General features: G+C 43.4%; 1 protein-coding gene across 4 annotated transcripts in view; it reads right to left on the minus strand.

Annotated features, from left to right (window-relative positions):
- The window catches only part of PAX3 (paired box 3), a 61,400-nt gene that overhangs the window by 22,437 nt on the left and 17,088 nt on the right, over positions 1-21,875 (minus strand). For 2 of the 4 annotated variants that reach the window (XM_065748609.1, XM_065748608.1), the window contains exon 5: positions 1,051-1,256. In XM_065748609.1, coding sequence (XP_065604681.1) covers positions 1,051-1,256 — 206 coding nt within the window. Of the gene's footprint in view, positions 1-1,050; positions 1,257-9,160; positions 9,170-21,875 lie in introns of all 4 variants that reach the window. The other 2 variants (XM_065748611.1, XM_065748610.1) reach the window with 2 other exon arrangements.

Consider the following 21,875-nt stretch of genomic DNA (forward strand, 5'->3'; position numbering starts at 1 on the left):
TTTCAGTTTGCAGAGTCTGAATGCCTCAGGCTGAGCTTCAAAAGGTTAAACCATAAGAACAGCTTCACCAAAGCAGCCAAATTCACCTGGATCCTTGGTCTGAGCACAAGTTACTGCGCACTCCTCCTGTCAGCCAACCACAGGTTTGCTTACAAACACTTGCACCTCAGATTAATTTAAACTGGACACTCTTTTTCAAATCACTCATGGATGTCAAGAGCATCAGATGATTTTCCCTGCAATACTAAACATCTCACAGGACACGATGTTCTGTGTTGTGAATATAGCAAGTCTTAACCTGAACCTCAACTCCTAGATCCAGTTTATTCCAGAATTATTTGGTTGCTAGTTGCCAGTTTTGGACATCTGAAAATCTAGGTTCGTGCTTCTTTTTTTTCTTACAACTTAACTCCATGATTTACTCCTCCAGCACTTGTATTAAACAATCCAGATTGACATGAAGCTGTGAAGACCTAACAGTTATTTGAGGGTTTATTTTGTTTTGAATTAAACCAACAGTGGGTATAAGAGTTGTTACAAGATTTAAATCAAGTCAACTTCGAAAGTTAACCTAACAGTAAATTGTAGATACTGCACCAGTTACCATGCTCTCCTGCATGGCTCTATAAACACAACCTTTTTAAAATGTTTTTCTCCTTTCTCTGAAGGACCCAAACAACAACAGATGAAATCAGTTAAATAACCATAAACTGGAACAACAGCTGAACTGATTATATGCAGAGTGCTGTCAGATACATAAAATAAACAAACTGGGATAACAGACCTTCTTCTGTGAAGGCTGACTACTTTATTTATGGTTAATATGGAATGATTACTACAGAAGGCATGAAAAAAAAGTTTTTCAAAGCTGTTGTTTTTAAAAGTTGGAAAATCAATGTCCATATACAGATGTAAAAACCCCTAAGGCTGTACATGTCGTAGCTTCACGTTTTCCTTCTGACCTAGAGCACGATCATGTGAGAATATTAAAGGACTATCACATTAATAGGAAAGGAATTTCCCTTTGTTAGGCAGCTGTTAAATTCATACCTGAACTCGAGCTTCCGTGAGTTTGGCTCTTTGTGCGAGTTCTTCCCGAGTATAAATGTCAGGGTAGTGTGTCCTCTCGAAAGCTCTTTCCAGCTCTTCCAGTTGCTCTGCTGTGAAGGTTGTCCTGCTGCGACGCTGCTTTCTTTTTAAAGGTAAGTCTGGTTCAGAATCGATATCAGAGCCTTCATCAGACTGAGGTGCTGATGCTCAAAATAAAAAATAAAAATAAAACATTAGCTTTACTTGAGGGGGAAAAAAAAAAAAGATGTATTGTTGATATGTGGAAAAAAAGTACTTTTATATCCACGACTCAGAACTGAATTGGCAAACTTCAAAACAGCAAATAAATGGAGAAACAAATCAGAACGTTACGCCGTGCATATGTGCTCAAACCAGAAGGATTAGCAATTCAGTGATGAGTTCAGCACCTTTTTCTGACCCAAAAATATATAAGGATCTCTAGAAATCTTTTTGAGTGATTGAATTATTCAGTTTCTTCATTTGAACTCCAATAGTTTTCAAGTTTAAAAACCTGGAGCAGTTCTTAGAATCCAAACAATTAGGCATCAGTGCACCCTTCTTCCCTTATCCACTGCACAGATGCAAGCATCTGTCACACCATGTGCACTCTGCAACTTAAACATTCTGACTCTATAGATGCATGTGCATGGCACCTTTCCTACAGATCTGTAAGTAAAACCTTACTGCTCAAATGGTTATGGAACTGACAACACAGGTATGGGGAGCAGCAATGAAGAAATTAATTCTCCTACATATTCAAATATTTCCTTATGTCTTGCTTAGTATTTGTCCTACGCTCTGAATGGCACTGGTGTATCTTGGCATCTGCAACTTACTTGCCTGCCTTAGGACCACCTAATAACCTTAGGACACTCAGAGAAGTGTTAACTCAAAAAAAAAAAAAAAAAAAAAAGGGACATATTGTACAGAGAAGTCCTGTAAAAATAGCTCAGAGTAATATTTTTTTTCTTGATTCTTCCAAGTAACTAAAGGAGATACATTAGACAACCAAAACTGAAACACAGACAACTTCACTTCCTTTGCCTTACAGTTCTTCATTACTCCTTCCAGGCTTGGGAGGCTTCCCAGCACAGGCAATGGCTGTAGGCAGATGCAGGTGTGTGCCAATGACTCAGGCCCCAGAAACCATTCCAGGATGTGAGCACAGACCAGCCCAGGTGTTGGAACAGAGGCCTCTCTCACTGTGCCCTGACCTGGTGCTTAAAGAAGGTCATCAAGAAACAGACCATACAGTAAGTGTATCCAGTCTACTCTGGATCCAGTCTTACATACAAGTAAGTGTATCCAGGCCTACTGTCCCTTGCAATCAGCCATTTAGAGAGAAATCAGAACCAGTGATCAGCTCTGATCACTATACTTCATATAAAAGGATACGTTGGGCCCAGAAAACTGTATCTTATCAGATCCATTGATCTTTCTTCCAGTTCCTTGTTGCCTGTCCCAAGGCACCACTTGCAGATCTCCAGACTCTACCTTCAAGTCTCCTAGGAAACTGAGAGATTCAGCTTCAAAGGTATTATTTTAGCACTTTGCGTGGTTTACTTAATCTTTTGGAAATGAAGGAGCACGTGGAGACACATGAGTGAGTGTGAGCTCACACACACACAGAAAGCAAGCCCCTGGCATGGAGGAAGTGGCATGCTAGGTTTTGAGCACTCACCCCACATTCAGTTGCCCTTACACCAAATGGTGCTGGCCTAACCTTGCTGACAATGGAGTGAACACTATCCACAGCCCAGTTGGGCTGAGCCCACAGCTACGCTGTGATGAGCAGAAAAACCTCTTCTAGTACCCAGCCACATTCTCCTTCTCCAACAAATTATACTGAACCACACACACAAAACAAAACAAAACCAAAACAAAATAAACAAACAGAAAAGACTTCCAGTGCCAGTCTTCACTTGCATCTGCTGCTGTCCCAGGCAACAAGCACTTCTTCCTCCCCAAGCCTTCAAGGGAAACCACCTAAAGAGGGCAGACACTCCCCAGTGATGATGAAACTGCTTGTTCTGTGGAAATGCAAGCATTGCTTCTCTGCTTCAATAGTTTCAAATAAATTATTTGTAGACATTGATTTAGAATAATCTTAATGCGATTTATTTGAAAGTAACTGAGAGCACAAAGCCAGAACAGAAACCACTGTTCCTCAAGCTCCAGCTCAAACCCTTCACCTTGTTCAGTTATAGTTATCTTCCAATTCCAATTTCAGTCAAGCTGTTTGAAGTAATAAATACACCTAATCTGTTTATTTATTCTCACAGTGTAGGAAAGAAAGAGTGCTTTTATAGACAACTCCACTGAAGAGTTTATGCATTTCTGCAGACGAAAAAAATAGTAATTACTCTAGCCAAGATGCTTTTATGTGAAAGCTATCTTCACTGTCCAGACACGGTGAACATTTTGGACCCAGCATACACAAGGCATCAGCAGAAACCCTCACAGAGCTCAACATAAATGCACTGTGTGAACATCCAACTCTGAGACTTTTACTTGTGTGGAAGCTCTGTCTCAATTAATTTAGCTGTTCCGAAGAATACTATCCTTCATGATAAAGGGGGATGAGCTCAAGCATACTATCCCAAGTAGTTCAAGCACATTCCTTCTAGAAGTGGCAAATCTAGGGCATCCCAGGATAAACAACAGATTGAGAGAGTGACAAATCCTAAATCTTCAGTTGGAGACCTAACCCAAGTGAGTCAGTGACACCTGCCTTCCCGGTTCAGAAACAAAGAAAACACAGGACTTTTTAAAGAGAGCATTTCCCTGTGTTGCCTCAGATACCCATGGCACCTACACGTGCCTGAGTGAGGCAAGCTAACTTAAATGGTGCAACTTAGAGGGGATATTTATCACTCTTTGTCTGCCTGAACACCCTCAACTCACTGTGTGGGGGTATCAGGAGGACTATGATGATCTTTCTAAAAATGTTTCAAAAAGATTTAGTAAATACTTGTGATGTTTCCCTGCATCCTCTGTTCACACAGCAGTGAGAGCAAGAAGCTCACTTGATTTCATTTTAGCTTTACAATAACCACTATACAAAATGTATATACAAAGAAAAAAAATTTTGAACAAAGCATCCAAGAGTCCAGACAATGCATCTAATACAAATGCTAACATTTAGAGATAAAATAACAGAGCTCAAGTAGAGAGAAAATACGTATCCAATTAAATGGCTTTTATACCCATCTGATTTCATCAGTATGACCTCTGCCAGGCCTGGCTACTATGAGAAGCCTTACTGAAAACTGACTTCCTTTGTCCTGGCTGATCTGCCATATTAAAAATCAGACAAATGTAATCTCAAAATAATAACTATATGTCTGTGCAACAGACTGCGCTATTTTTATTTCCCGTGAAGAGTTTTTAAATAGCATTAGTTTTAAGGAAGTTTCTATCCTTATTTTTTTTATTATTAAAGTACTATTTTTAAATCTTTATATTTTAAGAAGAAGCCTACTAGAGCACTGGCTAAGCACACAAATTGGACAAACCTCAACCTTTGTAGTATTGGTTTGCCATCAGCTCTGTAGCCACAGCCTACGGCCCTTTTACTGAGCTAACAGAGGCACTAACTTCCACAGCGTAACACTGCTCAGCATGGGAAGAGGTGGCTGTTTTTAGCTAAGTTATTTCCACCCCCACAGACCCACTCCTCATGCTAACCTTCACAGCTGACCTATCCATCTCAACACTCCAACCCTGCAGGCTGTAAGCACAGCTCCTGGCCTCCCTCCTCCCCACACAGAGCACCACAGGGGTGGCAGCCCAAAGCACCACCAGTAGCTGAGCCGTGACGTTTAATTAAGGAAGAAATTACACATTAAAGGGCAGTCATTTGTCCCACAGCCCCTCTCGACCTGCCTGGTGGCCTGGGGAGAGGCTGCATCCTGGTTAGCGCAACGCAGGAGGAAGGCCCTGCTCAGCTTCACAGGTCACGTGGAATTCTGCAATTATCAGCTTTCCAAACGCTGTAAATAGACGTGTCGGGGCAAAAACCAAATGACAAAATAATGCACAAGAGGTCATTCCATGGATTGTTTCTCCTCTCAGCAAGACATTTCATTTGAATAATTAAATAACAAAAACATGACAACCATTTAAAAACCATACATGATGGATGCAGCACACCGCGCTCAGCAGAGGCAGCCAGCGGCCTGCCATGGCACTGCTCCTCTGGCAGCCACCGAATAAACTACCTCACAGCCCTTTCTTCCAAGCCCTAGACAAGTTGCCTGGCCACGGGGCTGGCTGAACACGGCACGAACTGCACAGGCTGTGCTCCCAGCACCACAACCACAGCCCCAGCACCTCCGTGTGCCGGCCGCGCTGACGGGTGCTGCGGGGCAGGAGGGGACACGGGTGACCCCCGGCATGTCGGCTCGGGTGCAGGCGAGGAGGAGCACGGCAGGGCCGCCACCCCCACACAGACCCGCAGCAAATGACAAATGACACTTTCTCTTTGTGATCTTTGGGATTTTTGTTGACTTATTTGGAGGCTTTTGTTGGGTCCTAAGAAATGGCCTGTGGCTGAGGCCCATTCTGCCGATTTCCACGCTCCATCTGTGGTATCCATCAGCAGGGCCCTCGCCCGCATTCAGGGCTCTGACACCTGCCTGGCAGGATGCGGGCGGCACAAAGGAGGCGGCCGGGCCGGCGGGCGGGGGGCTGGGGGAAGGGGACATGCAGCAGGGGTTAATCCACGCTCCCCGGCCTGAAACCGGCACCTGGAGGCAGCCCTGCGAGACCTCTGCCCACCCGGGGCCCAGCGCTGTCGCAGAGGGACTGAAAAGAGAGGAAGAAGGGGAAGCCATGGCAGGGTCTGGGCCGCAAGGCTCAGCCCAGCACTCCCTACAGAAAGCCCTGTGCTCACGGCCAGGAAGGACTCTCCCCCTGGGACCCCTGCTTGTGCTGGGGCAGGCCTTCAGCAGCAGGCAAGGGAGCAGTCGACAGACCAGAGACACTCTATGAGTCCTTTCTTTCCTCAAAATAAAATCCACAGAAAAATAAATCAACGATGTTACTTCCAACCAGCGTCTCTCTACCATCCTTCCCTCTCCTCCTGCTACGGGCCAGCATTTGCATACAAAATATAATTAAAGCTCTGGAGTCAAGCAAGCATCTCACTGCCAGCCGCCTGCTTTCCTACATTTTCTGGGTGAAACGCGAGGCCAGGTCCCTCTCCCCCTCCCCAGACCTTGCCACCACAGCAAGGGGCCATCGAGAAGGGCACGGCCTGCCAGCTCTGTGCGTGTCAAACCTGGGCAAATGAAGCCTGACACTCAACAAATCCCCCAGTGCCGCAGCCCCCGTGAAGGCTCAGCAGCAGCCATGAGCATGGCTGGTGGTGGGGACAGGTGCTGGAGCTCTGTGGTTCTTGCTTGCTGGAGCAACTGTTTTGGACCCTCAGCAGCCGGATGGCACCGTTAGCTGAGATCAAGCCCAAAGTTTAGAAAAGCACCCCAAAACTGAGGGTTGCGGTGGTCCCGACAAAGTACTTTTAGCAAGTGTAGCAGGATCCCAAGCTGCAGTGTTAACCAGTTCACAGGGAGATTTGGCACCCCAAATTTCACCCCACTAGACCACAGCCCCGGGCTTGTTAGTAGTCAGGCTCCTCTGCTCTGATGGAAAAGCAAATTTTGAAAAACAAAGAACAAGAAGCCACAAAAGACTCCAGTGGGGTTAAGATAAAATATGCTAATGCTACTGCATGTTTCTGTTAAAAAAGTGAAAAATTAAGACCAGGAAGACCATGAAAAACAATTCTCAACCTTGCTAGAAAACTTAGTACCACGAGAAATACAAACAGGTTGTAAAATTGATTGTAACCCTTTTTACTGGCATTTTGACCATGGTATATTTAAAAACAAGAAACAAAATGCAAAAGCAGCCCTGTGCTCTAGACGTGAATATCGCTCATCTAACAAGGATTATGTCACACTTCAATTCCCCCTTTGAAAACCGCTGCTATTTGCAAAGGGCATACTTACAAACACATTGTAAATGTTTTTTGTTTTTTTTTTAAACTCCACAGGCACTTTAGAAAAATCTTAACTGAGAGAATGAGAAAAATGAGAAGAAAATTTGTTGCTGTTTTACTAAACTGATTAATCAGAGTAATTAACTGGTTAATGGAATTGGCAAATAGCAATCGCATCTCCTCTGAGCTGCAAGATGGAAATTCAACGCAGAAAGGACTGCAGCAGTGATTTAAGTGAGGTTCTGGAGAGGAGTGGATGGTATTTTTATTTTGGTTGGACTGATTCACACTGAGAAATGTGCTTTTCGCCAAAGCGAAAAGGAAAACAGTAGCTGCAGTAAAAGGAAATGGCCAACAGTGACTTTTATTTACAATTACCAAGAGACAGGCTATTATTGACCATATGTGCCACAATCGCCCTCCTTATCATGGGGCTGGCCATCATGTCCATTGGGAGCTGTTAATGAACTGGGTAATTGAGCTGCTGACATGTGTTACCAAAACAAAACAATAGGAAGAAGAGACAAATGAACATTTTATTTGCCAATCAGAGTAGGTTCCGCTTTTCAGGGAGCTGTGCCTAAGTAAGTGACTGAATACATAAAACAGTGCATTGAAGGCAAGCAGATGCATGCACAATAATGGTTAACTGACAGCCTATGGCCCATCTGTGCTTAACATTTTGTTAAAGAAATTACTTGACTTGCTAAAGAGACAAATCATACAGCTGCCCCAAGTGCTGCATTATAAGAGATAAATCATTAGCTAAACTGTTTCATGTTTAAAATGACAATGCATATTAACAGTTATGCAGGAACATTTTGTCAGCACAGCTTGATGCAGTTATAACTTTCAAAAAATGTGACAGCTCATAGCTATTCAACGATTTCAGCTTAGAAGAGAATAACAGCACTGTGAAAACAATTCACCATGCAAACAATAGATAATTTACAGTCTCTTTTTACAAAATTATTTTGCTTAGAAATGATGAAATAATATGGAAAGGAAAAAAAAATGGCCAGTATCTAACTGTTCTGCGCCATTAACCTGCTAGCATGTACTTCATTCAAAATCACAGAGCATCAAAAAGGAACACATTCCATTTTAAATATCAAAGACTGCATCGCCAGCACTAAGAATAAATGGCTAATTCTCAACAGTGCATGAAAGGATAAGGAATTTCTAGAGTGAAAGGAAGGGAAGAGGAAACGGCAAATACAACAGCTACAAAAAAAAATCTTCTTATTCCCTCACCTCTTCTAAAAAGAGATTTGTTTTGTTGGTACAAGTAACGTTAAAGTGCTTGGCAGCTTTGCACGTGGACCTGATCCCACTCTGAAGTTTCACCACTGTATATATGTGCTGGGAATTATTATTATTTTATGATGCAAACCGAATATAAAGGAACTGCAGTTAGCAATCCCACACTTCTGTGCAGACACAGTGCATATGTGTATGCCCACCACCTAACACTCACAGAAGCTGCCAAGGGAGGCCACAAAACTTGGTCCTCTCCTCCTGGTTTGCATCAGGGAAGGCAGATCGCGCAGCCAGACCTGCATGGGCACCTGCACTACTGGAAACCAGAAGTAATGCCTTTTGGTAAAACCTGTGCAACCTGGGGGCCCATCCCTGTGGCTATAGACTCTGGTGCCCACATCAGGGAAGGTTCAAGCTTCACAACTAAGGAAGTGTTCAACTGCAGCAACATTCCTCATTTAGACCAGATCTCCTCTCTGACTTAGCACAGTTTCTGTTCACCAGCCTTAAAGGACTACTTTGATACTTTGATACACTGGCAGAAGGACAAAGTTGGATGAAGATGATTTGCCCTTGCTCAATCTCACATCAATCTTAGCAGACCCAGGAGAAGAAGTTCACACAGAGCCATCACGAGCAGGCTCTGAGCATAACAAAATGCCCAGGACAAACTCTGCCATTCACACTGTCACTGGATTCTGAGTCACTCCAGACCATCCCTGAATATCCTCCATTGACAGAGAGGAGAAAGAGGAGAAACCTCTGAAAAGCACGAAGTCATCACAAACACATCCCACTGACTTTTTCCAGGAGCTCACGAGTTCCTACAGCTGGGGGCTTTTCCAGCTCTTCCCACAGGGAGCATCCATGGTAACACTGAAAGCACGAGCCCCATATTTAAGTACTGCAACATCCTGTCTTCTTTCAAATATCACTATCAGTTTTCAAGGAAAAAATTCCAGAGGGCTCATTACAAAAGAACACTACAGCCTCCTAAATTTACAAAAAAAAAAAAAAAAGGTGAAAGAAACTGAATACTCAAATCCAAATGAGGTTTGCTTTCAACAAGCTTTGAGAAAAATTGGTACTTTAGGCAATATGTAAATTAAAATACAGGACGGTTTAAGAAGAAAGCTACATCTCTCTTGCAGATTCACAGAACAAAACAAGAAAAAGACTGGCAGCATGTCTTCAAGCTGGTATCAGCTGATGGAAGAGCTGACTGGTAATCAATTAAGGATGAAAACACTGAGTATCCTGGGAGACCAAACTTGTCAGCTGAGAAGAGAAATAAAGCAAATGATAGACTTTCTAGGTAAATAATGAGACTGTAATACTGACTTACAGCACTGCAAATAATTGAGCTGTCAGCAATCTCGCACTGCATAGGCAGTGTGGATTCTTAGAAGGAAACAAAGTCGATACACTATATTTGGCCCAGTCCTTTGCATCAGCATCATATGATCAAGAGATCTTCAGTTACAGAAGGTTTTAACTAACTTTAGTACGGCTAAAACTTTTGGAAGAAAATAATGAAATAGTACAAATATTTGCAGAAAAAAAAGTATTGAGATTGCTTTACTACATTCTCTGTGCCTTTCAAATAGCTCTAGCACCTGTATTAAAACCATTCTTGATTCCAAACAGCACTGACTGAGCAAGTTGTAGGTAGTTTCAGCTCCATGTCAATGCTACAGTCCTCTCAAGTGAGAAATGTGAGCAAATGAACCTCACAGCAGCTACTGGGGCTCACATGTTCCACTTGGCCTTACTGTTCCCATATGTACACTTTATGGACAAGAGAAATCAGAGCAAGACATTTCCTATGGCAGACACTGAGAAAAATGAAATTTGGGATATAAAAAGAAAACTTCCTTGCACATGCACAGTGCCATGAAGAGATTAACACTTCAATTTGCTAATACTGAAGGAAGGCATACAGCTTGTTATCTATTAAAAAGAAACACAGCTTAACTTCCAAAGCAAACCCACAATTCTTCTGTCCAGTCTATAGGGAAAGGGAACCATCCTCTACCACAGCCATATTTAACTGCCATATATGTGGCTCATTTACTACTTGTTGAGGGATGCTCTTGAAAACCTACAAGAACAATGGTTACTGATGAATGCCTAACAGTAAAGATGTCAAGAGTTATTTAACTAAATATATTCACACTTACATCATCTGCTTTGAAACCCCTAAAGATATTAACAATACCTTGATCACTGCCTCTCCAAATTATTAGCATCCCCCCAAACTGTAAAGATAACTTTTGAACCAAATTGTGCAAGATAAATGCACTGGCTTTTTATTAATTGCTTCCCCACCAACACAAACAGAAGCAGCAGGATGCCTGCAGGGATACCCTGTGCCTGGATGCTAAAATTATGATTCTTCCATTACTTTTTTTCCCTGCACCCTGTATTATTTATTTTAGAGAAATATTTGTTCAGAAATCACAATGAGAAAGCTTTTATTGATATCAAGCCAAGGGGCTGATATTAACAGAGATTTAAAACAGTGAGAACATGTGCTCAGGGATAAGCAGGCACTTCACAGTGTGCATGGAGCTCTGCTCACTTGTGTTCTCAAGCCAATTTAAATTGACCAACTGTTGGTGTCACTGTGTCATTTTAGAAGGCTCCACCATATCACTTTGTTTAAAAAGAAGTATGATTTTAAGAACAGGCTAATGAACTTTTCCCAGAATGGTGCAAATTAAATTAATCTGGGCAAATAAAGTAACACATAAGGCAGCTCCCATTTTTGGGATGTGCGTTCTGTGTATTTCCAGTTATAACTCCCACAGTGCTCCCATTGCCCCCAGCTGCTGCTGCACCCCTCAGCAGCCACAAAGTTAATGCTAAGGTCTGCCAGGAGGGCTTTCTAAGTGTTTTTTGTAGTTGTTGTTGTAGTTTTTGTTTTCAGTCATTAAAATTATCATCAGTAATTAAAATTACAGAGCTCGAGTTGCTGTAAGTACATTGCCCATTTTCTAGCTTTTTTCTTCCTCAGTGCGAAAAAGTAGATAAGATCCAGAGATTTTCCTCAAAAGTTTTCAGTAAGCTTTTAAATAAATGAAAAAATATAAGAAGCATGAATATAGTGATAAAATATTAGGCTGGGGCTTAGCTATTGGCTCCACTTCTAAGTCTTATGGATTCAAAGCTGCTTTGGGCCATTTAGCTAACCTGTTCTGTATTTATCAACTATGAAGCAGTACAGATGCAGTACTACACTTGTACTACCTGTCCAGCCTGTGGGACAGCTCCTGGACCCCACCTGCAGCCACAGCTTCCCTTGTCCAACACCAAGCATGTACAACCCCAGTGACCACATCCCCAGCTCTCATTAACTTCTCCCCCCAGCTGCATTCCAGGATTTCCTGTTCTCACACCGTCTGACCCTTCAGTTAGCCTGTAGAGACCTAATCAGTACCTATGTGCCACACACCTTATCCCTGACATTCAGAGTATACTAACGGGATATCTTGCATACAAAGCACATGTGCACAAGCACACAGCAGTGCGTAATCCACAAATAAATGGACAAAACACAACATATATATCCATTAGGACAGATAGCAGCAATCACCTAGTACAAAAACAAGGAGAGGAAAAAAAGGCAGCTTTAATTTCGCAGAGGCAGACATGTGCTGTAGGATCATTCACAACTCAAGCACGCAGATCCAGCCCTCAGTCACCCACTCATACCAGGAATTTCCATGCACAGAAGTCACAGGGTACATGGCTTTAATCTAGTTATTTTTTTCCAGCTGGGAACTCAGTGAAATGGTTTTTTCTGGATCAGGAAGAGGAGTTCACTGCTAGGTGGTCTCCCATGTGCTGAAAAAGTAATGGTTTAATTACAGCTGGTGGTTTTAACCTCCAGAAAGAGGGCAAATCCTCTAACACCACAGTGAAAACGGCCCCAGACAGATTCCCTACATTTAAAACTGGAAAAAAAGTTGCCAAGATGCAAGCACATGCGTTCAGAAAAGTCATTATAATGCCCAGTTTCTTAGCTACAATCTTTGATCTCTGTGAAACTATCTTAAATTGCTAAGCTGTAGGATTAATTGATAGCATCTATCCAAAGGTTCTCTCAATTTCCCACAGGTCCTCAGCATTACAAGGGGAGGGGAAGAGATGAAAAAAGATCTGAGAAAAGCTTTGTGTTAACTATCTAGTAAAAAGTCTGGTTCCTGCTTCATCTTGCTTTCCTGTGTTAGGGCACCACAAACTCAGTCCCTGCTTGTTCCACTTGCACATTTGCGAGCACCACTGCTCAAAAGGAGTTATATATGTGATGCTGGGCATCAAGTAACACCAACAAGGAGAAATAGGTGACAAGAACGTTTTTTTCAATCCCACACTGCTCAGAATTCTTCCTATGTTGTTCTGTATAGGACACAAAACCCGTATGAATACCACTGTGATTTTTGATCAGTGTCTAAAACAAGAACATTGACTAAAACCACAACCTGCTCAAGGCAGGACCTAGACCATCTTCTGAGATAGTATGTAATGAGTGGGACACCACTGCTTATCTCTGAGCAGTCACACATTTAGCTGAATGAAATTGAGCATCTTTTACTCCAGGAATAATATTACATTTAAGACTAGAATTTTCATTACAACCTGGGACCATCGAGGTTCAGCAGAAGGTTTGTGATCTTTCTAAGCAAGCCTGGACTTTGTTTTGTATTTTAAAAATGGGTCTATTTATGGTTTTGCATCAAAGTCATGTGAAATGTGTGGTTTTGTATGGCTTCAATTAGAGCCGAGCCCGAGGCACTAAAAGTTCAGATTCTGATCTGGATCCAGACCCACCCAAAGCTAAGGGATGTTTGGACAAAGGCACTTGGTTCTTGTCCACCTCTGATTCCAGCACAAAAACCAGGTGGGACCCAGCGTCAGCAGAACCTTGCTCCTCCTCAGGCTTTTGCATCTTTTCCAACCTGACCTATTGCCATCAGTAGGAGAGTCCCTACTACTTCCACTGGGATCTGAAACCCCTAAGACACTGAGTTCCTGCAAACCAAAACTATGGCATCTTCCCAACTCTTACAATGATGCTTGAAGCCATGAGGAAAAAAGAAATCCGGAATTAACAGCCATATTGACAGCTTTATAGAGCCCCGAGGGCTCTGCCTACATCCAAAGAAGACAGTTGGGCTTTTTTAAATTAAAGTGAATTAGCAATCAAGTTCCTAAGAAGGATTCATTTAATAAGCTAAAGAGCAGAATTCAAAACAATTTCAGAAGTAATCCTTTGGACATAAATTATTCTCTGTACAGTGGAAAAACTGTCATTCTGATGCTTGCCTTAATTGGCAGTTGTTTTCCTCTTTTAAAGTGATTGTTTATGACAATAGTGGGCATCATCTTGCAGTAAAATAACGATGCCATTGGCTTCATTAAGAGCAAGATAGAATCCTAATTATTTTCTTATAAATCTTATAAGTCACATTATTTTCTTATTTTCTGCAACAGGTATGGAGATTGAATCAGAAGCACATCCAGTACTGCTCAGCACCTGAAGCACCCAAGTTCCCCATCCTCCTCCTCCTCAGCCTCCATGCCCATCAACATGCTGAAGGAGCTGTCACACCAACCTGGCTGCTCGAGCCCCACACACACCAACAGCAGTTTCAGGAGCCCATTCCACAGAGTGGGTGAGCTCCCAGCCAGCACCAACCAGCACCCAGCTCCTGTGTGAGCTTTTCTACAGGGCCTACGCTCATAGTTAAGCAGCACGGATACACACTCACAAGCAAAGTTAAAGTCAATTCTGCAAGCTCTTTTGAATGTTTATATCGAACTCAATGCTGCTACCATTAAAACTGAAGACTTACAGACTCCTAAAATGCCATTCCCTTTAATAAGATTTCCTATGGTAACACGCAATTCATTGGAAGGCCTTTGCACCTATTTAGGAACAGACAGACTTTCAAATTAACTTCAGTGGAGCCATGACAGATTATACCAGCAAGGTTCGGCTGCTCTGTCATTTGGGCATGTTTCTAATTCACGTCATTTCATGCTTTCAGACCATGGCTGCAGCTTGGTGAGGACAGGAATATTTCCCCTTCTCATTTCACTTTCTCATTCCAGGCTTTCTCCCCCTTTCCTCCCCACCCTGTTCTGTGCTAGTGGAAAAATAAAACCTTGTTAAAGTCTTTCCCAAAAAAATGGAAAGAGAGGGGAGCATCTTTCTGCAGGGGGACTGGCATACGGTCACAGCACTCACTCAGGATGCCCTGGAGCAGAGACCGACTGCCTGAGAGCAGAGCTGAGCTCACGCCCACCCAGCAGCATCTCCTTCTCCATTCCCACTCTTGGAAAGGTTCAGCAAGTGCTTAGAAACAAACAGAACAAAAACCCAATACCCCAAAAACCAACAACTCTCCACTCTTCTCCCAAAACCTGAATGTGAGCCTGACATGGGCACATGTACCTTCCCAGTTTCCAGCTGGGAATCCCAGACGATGATAGGAAACTTCTAGCAAACATCATGTGATCCCAAGAAAAGTCGGCTCTGTCCAGCTGCCAAGGCCAGGCAGGAGATGTATTTCATCTAAAAGAAAACTGAAGCTTGTCTGCTGCAGCTCGAGTTTTTTTTTCTTGAGCCTTTCTTCCTACACGTTAATAACACAAACTTCAGAATACAAGAAGCACAGAAGATTTGATTAATGGGCTGGAACCACCGTGCCCCGAAGAGCAGCAGGCATGTCGCTGTTCCACGAGCTCATCAGGGCTCCCCATTATACTAATCAACATCTCTGGAGCTCAGGACTTTCCAGTGCACAACATTACATACAGTAACAAATCAAGACTATAATATTCATGTTACAGAAGGGAAACCTAACAGAGAATCTGTTGCTTCTTGTCACACTGCTTCTCAGCAGCTCCCAATTATCACTGCACGTTGTATTTTTATCACTATTCACCGTGCACATAATGAGCTTTAGCAAACAGTCAAGGTTATTAGACTTTGCTCTTCCCCCTCAAAGCATAACCAAGTTGCAACCTTCAAACCAACCTCTTCAGCAAGTCAGGCGAAGTGCCTCCTCCAGGCAGCAGAACAACAGCGTTTAAAAGAGCCCTAGTCCACATTTTTCCCCCACTTGGTTCAATGGGGGAGCATCTTAGCGTGGAACTAAAACGAGTCAACACCACCAAGCACAAAGGATCGGCAGGATTTTCTGCAGCATGGGCTTGTCAAAGCAAGCAGGCAGCCTTTGTGTGTGCCGGCACAGCGGGAGCATTCCTGCGGGGCTGCACTGCGTCCCAGCCGCTGTGCCCGGGGCGCCGGGGTTCCCACAGCCGAGGCGGTGGGAAGAGGAGAAAGTGGGGCCGTGGTGGTGATGTTGTAAATGGGAAGAACTGGTCAGCATGCTGCTTCAGGGAGGCATGACATCCAGAAGGAACTGCATGGGGGATTTATTGCATCAAAGGGGATGGCAATGGGCTATGCCAGTTCTTTCCTACGAAAGCCACACCTGTCCCTGATAGTGCCAGCTCTGGCTTAGGACAGAGTGCAGACACTGCAAAGAATCTTCTATGTCCATTAAAAAAGAATGTTCCAGCTTTTGGTTTGAAAAGGTAGAAACAAAAATAATTCTAAATCAATCCCAATTTTCCTTTTTTCCATTAAGGATGCCTCAGTTCAAGTCTCAAAGTGTTCCAAGTAATCATGCAGTTTCCCTGGTTCAATCTTCATATTTCTATTTTCCCTACACACCTTGCAGCACAGCAGCTTTAAGGACACAGCCCACGGCCAGCACTGAATGGATGACCCTCCAGAACACACTGACCCAAAGATAAACTTTGACCTGATGTTTGCTAATAACACTTCTTCTTAAGATGCCTTGTTTCTTTTATGAACTACCGCTTGACTCTAGGATCTAGGAGCTGACATGCATTAATATACATCTCTGAGTGCCCTTTGACTTGGCCATCAAGACCCTTTGACCCCAGACTTGATTCCTAAACCCCGTCAATTGTTTGCAAGTGGAAAAAACTTATTTTCTAGTTATAATTAATTTTGGTCGTGTTTTATTAAGCATTTCTCTTGTCCTTTTAACTTGTCCTCATTTGATTTTGGGTATAAAGGATGCTTATTTCATTCAGTCGTTTTCCAGTCTACAGAAAATACCTCTGAGTTTAGTTCTTTGTTTTCAAGCTTTGTAAGTTTCCAGTGGTATCCCAGTGCCTCGACACTGCAAAATAATTGCCCCAAGAACAACAATACATCTTGAAAAGCTTCCTTATATGCACTGCTTTTCAGATTTATCTGTGAATTTCTCCAACCTCACAATTTTTTTCATGTAATTTCACAGCACTGGGAGCCCCAAAAGCCACTGGCAAAACAACCCCACAGCAGTAAGGTCAGCCCCACTGCTCAGAGGCAGTCAGTGCCTGTTTCCAGCCAACGCCTGAAATTTTTACACTTACTTCTTGAAAGAAGAAATGCAATTTGTCTACACAAAGAAGTGTATATTTATTTTTGTTGTTACATATATATACACACAAATTTGTACCTTCTGTCCCTGCACTTTTAACAGACATCTACACACATCGTGTGCTCGGAGAGGGGCAGAGCCCGCTGCCAGCCCAGCCCAGCCCTGCTGCCACTTCCCAGTGCATTCCAGGATGGAAATTTCTAATTCCTGGAATCATGTTACATTATGGCAGGAACTGCTGCACTTCTGCCTGGTTTACATCAGGACTGAGGGATCGCACAAAGAGCGAACGCGTTCCAGCGCTTAGATGATGTATCAAGTGTACGTCGCACACATCGCATTACAGCAATCAGCGGCTGGTAAGGGACACCAGCAAATGAGAGGCCTCCAGTCTTGGAAGGAGCCCTGGGACACAGCAAATAAGGGGTTTTAGCAAAACGAAGCAGCTAACCTTTATTTTTGTTTATAAAACTCAGCATATCCTCAGCAATTACAACGTTATATTCTTAGAGCTGCTCTGTTTTTTTGCTAGGCAACAGTATTTCCCAAAAGCACCAACAAAATGCAGTTAAAATATAAGGTTTGCTTAAAAAAAAAACCTGACACACGTAACCAACCAATAGACCCTCAGTGAAGACAGCTAAGGGCAGGGTACATCATCCAACTGCACACAGGGAAAGGAAGGAGCCTGCGTGGGAGGGAACACTTGGGTCCTACTTCTTGGTGAAGGGGGCAAAGGAGACCCCAGTTTGGGGCAGGGGTGCTGGGAAAGCTGGCTGAGAAATGCCATGCCTCCCAACATCAAGCAAGACCCTGGGGCAGGTGCTGGGGGCAAGCTGGACTCCAGGTCCAACTGCTCCACTGGCACTTTCAAATTGCAGTTTTTTGGACTAACCTCTATAGACTTCAGAGAAAAACGGACAAAACCTGCTTCAGGAAGCACACCCCACAGATCATTCAGTATATTGCCTGGGTTTAGGTCTAACACACAACTCTGAGCAAGGAAGCAACCTTTTCACCAGGTTCAGGCGTGTCCCCCACAACTGGGTGACCTGCCCTGGAGCTCAGCAGGTTCCATGTTGGTGTGGACTTGACACAGGCTGCCATCCACATGCAGCTTCCAAAAAATGTCCTTTAGGCTTTGGATAATGAGATAATTCCCTTACAGCCCAGCTCAAATGACTCCATCCAGCCTTCTTTTATTTGCCCCATTCACTACATGAAAAGTATTACTTCCTTTCTCAATCCCGCGCTACAAATTTTAAATCAGAGCCTACTGAACTGCCTTGCTAACAAACTACACAACGAACAGCCCCCGATACGTGCACCAACATTTCCTGCAAACAGCTCCTGCCAGGGATTTAGGATGGAGCAGCTCTCACCCGCAGCAGCAGCAGCAAGTGGCTTTAACGCTATCTGAAAACAGCTTAAAATCAAAGGTCTGAGATACCGAGGGCAGAACAGGCAGCAAACAACACCAGGCAGGGAAGTTAGAGCCATGTGCCCTGTGCCAAGCCTTGCCTGGCATGTGAGACAAGGCAGTTTGCCTCAGCTAAGGTTTTATGCCCTTTCAAGAAATCTCCTCTATTTTCAGCTGATTTACTGATGCTTCATCAGCCATTATACACTTAAGAAGGATCCTCAAAAAGACTTATCCTCATCAGGCTCTAATATTAACAACTTTCTCTTCTAAGGAGTCTCATCCAAACTCTTTCAAAACCAACCAAAATCAATGGGTTTAGCTTCAATTGACTATATATAAAACCGTACAGACACCAGGAGGGACCCATGCAAAAAAAAAAAAACAGAAGAGTTCACTGGTTCTGTTCAGTTATTCCAGCTGGAATTCTTAAACAGTGAAGTGTTCATATAGTGCTATTTTTTCTATTATTATATAGCTTCGAAACTATGCTATGTCTGATGTATACAGTAATTACTCTCCTTTTCCCCTCCTTTAATAAAAATAAAGTGGCCACCATAAAAGAAAAGTTGACATTTCTGCTTGTATGATGGGAGAGCCCTTCAGACAAGCACAACCACACTAAATAGTCTTTTAGATTATTTGTTACACTGAAGTTCAAAGGAGGGTGCAATGTAGCCAGGAAAAAAAAAAGGGGGGGGGGGCGAAAAAGAAATCCCTCTGGTTAAAATTTAGCATGCAAGATCTTAACAAAAGTGATTTTTAATTGACTGTGCCAATGCTTTTGTCTTCTCAACAACAGCGACAAAAAACAATTTCTTCTTTCTCCCCCATAGTAAACCATTTCCAGCTGCTGATGAAGTTTTCTTTTTAACATGAGTTCAGTCATATTGTATGCTGTCCATTCCATGTGCACAGCGCTTTTTTTGCAAACAATTCTTTACCATGTTATGCCCGATGAATCCAAGAGCACCACCCAACCTCGTAAGACAGCTCAGGGCTTATTGATGCAAGTGGGTTTTCACAGAACAGGACTGTGCCAGAGACCAAAGTTACTTTTATGCAGAAGAGACAGCAGCAGCATGCCCAATCATCCCCAACACGGCCTTCCAGCAAGTTTTTCCTATACAGCTCAACAGCCACCCTTTCCAACTAAGATCCATTATGCGTTACAAAAGATACAGGTAGTTAAGGAATGCTGCAAAATGCTTTTCAAGATGGTTCTCAGCACACAACACTTCTTCCCATGTTTCTGTTATTACACAATTCCCTGCATCAGCTGGATCAAGACCGGAGCACTCCTCTCACACTGCAAAGTCGCTGTTAGTTCCTTGTTTTGCTAATGACAATAATTCAGTGCAACTATGAAGATAAACTCAGGATTCTCTTCTCGTGCCAGGACCTCAAAATTTGCCTGTTTATGGGCACAACCATTTGTGCAAATAAAACTGTGTACTTGTTTTGTATGCATAAATCTAGGCCAGTGGAAAATTAAGCCCCATGGGGATAATTTAACCAACAATACAAAGAAAATTGTAAGGAAAATCTGAAACTTTGTCCTTAATTTACCCTGTTAGGGCAAAATAAGGCAGGAATCTCATACCATGTGTGCCACAACGCTTAGGTACAAGAGCATATGTTAAGTAGACAGAGCTGCAGCCTCAGCTCTTAATCTCATTGTTTACTGTGGTTTAAAGTCTGACCCTTAACATTATATGTGGTTTAAAACTGCATTTGAGGGAAAGAAAAAGAGGCTCTCCTAGGCTCGTAAATGTGTTTGTCTTTAAGGTTTGTTCCAGAGGAAACCATGCATGCCTTCACTCACTACATATGCAAACCCTTACAAGATTTTGAAACATGCTAATGCGCGCATTCTGCACCCCAGGTTAATCGCGAAGGGTATTTTGTTGGTTTTCGAGGAGCAGCTTGCCTCCAGTCCACCAACCCACCACTCTTTATGCATATACGCTGAATAATTATGAAGCAGTGAGTATTTATCACCTTTTCTGAGCAGTAAGCAGAAAGAAATACAATACCATTACTTCCAGCTACTGGCTTTCCCAAGATAATTAGATAACACACTGGACTGAAGCCTTGGTTAGCCCAATGCTGTTCAAGTTAAGTGATTGACATGCCTCTGTCTGGCTGCTCTATTAACTGTTTCATTTTGTTGCTATTTGCAGTTTGCTTGGCTAATACTTCGAACAAATACAGACTGTTTCTTTAGCCCCTTTTTTCTCTTTGACCTTCTCCTGCCCATTTTCTTTGAGTCACTTCAAACTGCCTTGAAAGGGCCTGTTGAATGCGCACAGTCCATCAGAGTCCCAGGTTCATCCCATTCCTTGCCCTGAATGCTTTACTTCAAAGATGGGCCGCATTCTTTAATTGCCCTTTGAATTAATATCAAAGGGTCACAATGCGAGTGCCAAAAGAGAAAGAGGCTTTAATGAAGCAAAGAGCTGCCATTCATTTGCAGATAAGCACGTTTTTATGCCTGACTGGTCACCGCGGCTAAATGCCTGCTGAAGGAGGCAGGGCAGGCGCAGACTTTCACCGAGTGGCGATTAGTTCAAACAAACACGGGTAAACAAATAACACCATCGCCATCCCGAAATAAGTTCGGCCCAACGTGTCACCCCACGCAGCTCCCGCAGTGCCGGAGCGCCGTCGTAGCGGAGCCCCATCCTTTCCTCTCGCAGCAGAGAAATGCACCTCCTCGCTTAAGCTCTCCCTCTCCCTCCCGTCCCAAACACACAAACCGCTGCAGCGGTGTCGTTTCCGGAAGCACTGAAAAAATCCCTCGATCTGCCTTTGTGAGAGGGAGCCCGCAATCGGGAGCTGACTTGGCCGCTCAGATTCGGTTCGTTTCCTGCAGCCCGGAGCATCCAGCACCGCAGTGCCCATGGGGCAAGAACTCCGTACCGACATTATTTACGGACGTACATTTCCCTGTGCGTTCGGTGTTACTCACTGCCCACGTTACACTTTGTCTCAGAACTCCAGCACTGGGGATTCCGTTTGCTTGACTGCCTGGTTTTGCCCATTTGAAGCCTATGAAGCTGCACTAAGAAAACTTACTCAGCTTCTTAATCCTACCTATGGAGTCTTCTATTTTCTCTTTAAAACGCCGAGATATAAAATTAAAATGAGGAGCTTTAGCGTACATTGTAATGCAATTACAGCCACAATGCCAGTATACAGAAACAAGAAGCTCACCTCTTTATAAATTCTGACTTATTATTTATAGACTCAGGCTTCTCTTTGCACAGAAATAATAACTTACTTAACAAATACAAGGTCGTTTTATTGCAGCAGAGTTATCCCCCCATGAAAGAGGATTAGCTAGACACAGCGCAGTGTAGGAGTGCCTATGAGCGCATTCACAGCAGGAATTGGGCTGCCATCTCCCATAAATAAGAAGGCTGCAGGGGTGCAGGCACCCAGAGAAGCTCACAGTGCACTTCAGTCCCCATCCTTCAGAGAAGGGTCACATTAATACTGCACACCCTTGAGCTTCCCCCTGTGTGCACCCTGCTGGGAGGATTCTCCCTACCCATGCTTTGCAGGGTTCCCACCACCGACCCGCATGGCTCAGTCCTGGGCTTTGGTACTCATCAGGACGTGAAGAACTTTGACCCTGCACATCCAGCTGGAA

Source organism: Cyrtonyx montezumae, unplaced genomic scaffold, assembly GCF_038088225.1.
Source record: "Cyrtonyx montezumae isolate F1298 unplaced genomic scaffold, pur_monq_1.0 scaffold_5, whole genome shotgun sequence".
Classification (NCBI taxonomy): domain Eukaryota; kingdom Metazoa; phylum Chordata; class Aves; order Galliformes; family Odontophoridae; genus Cyrtonyx; species Cyrtonyx montezumae.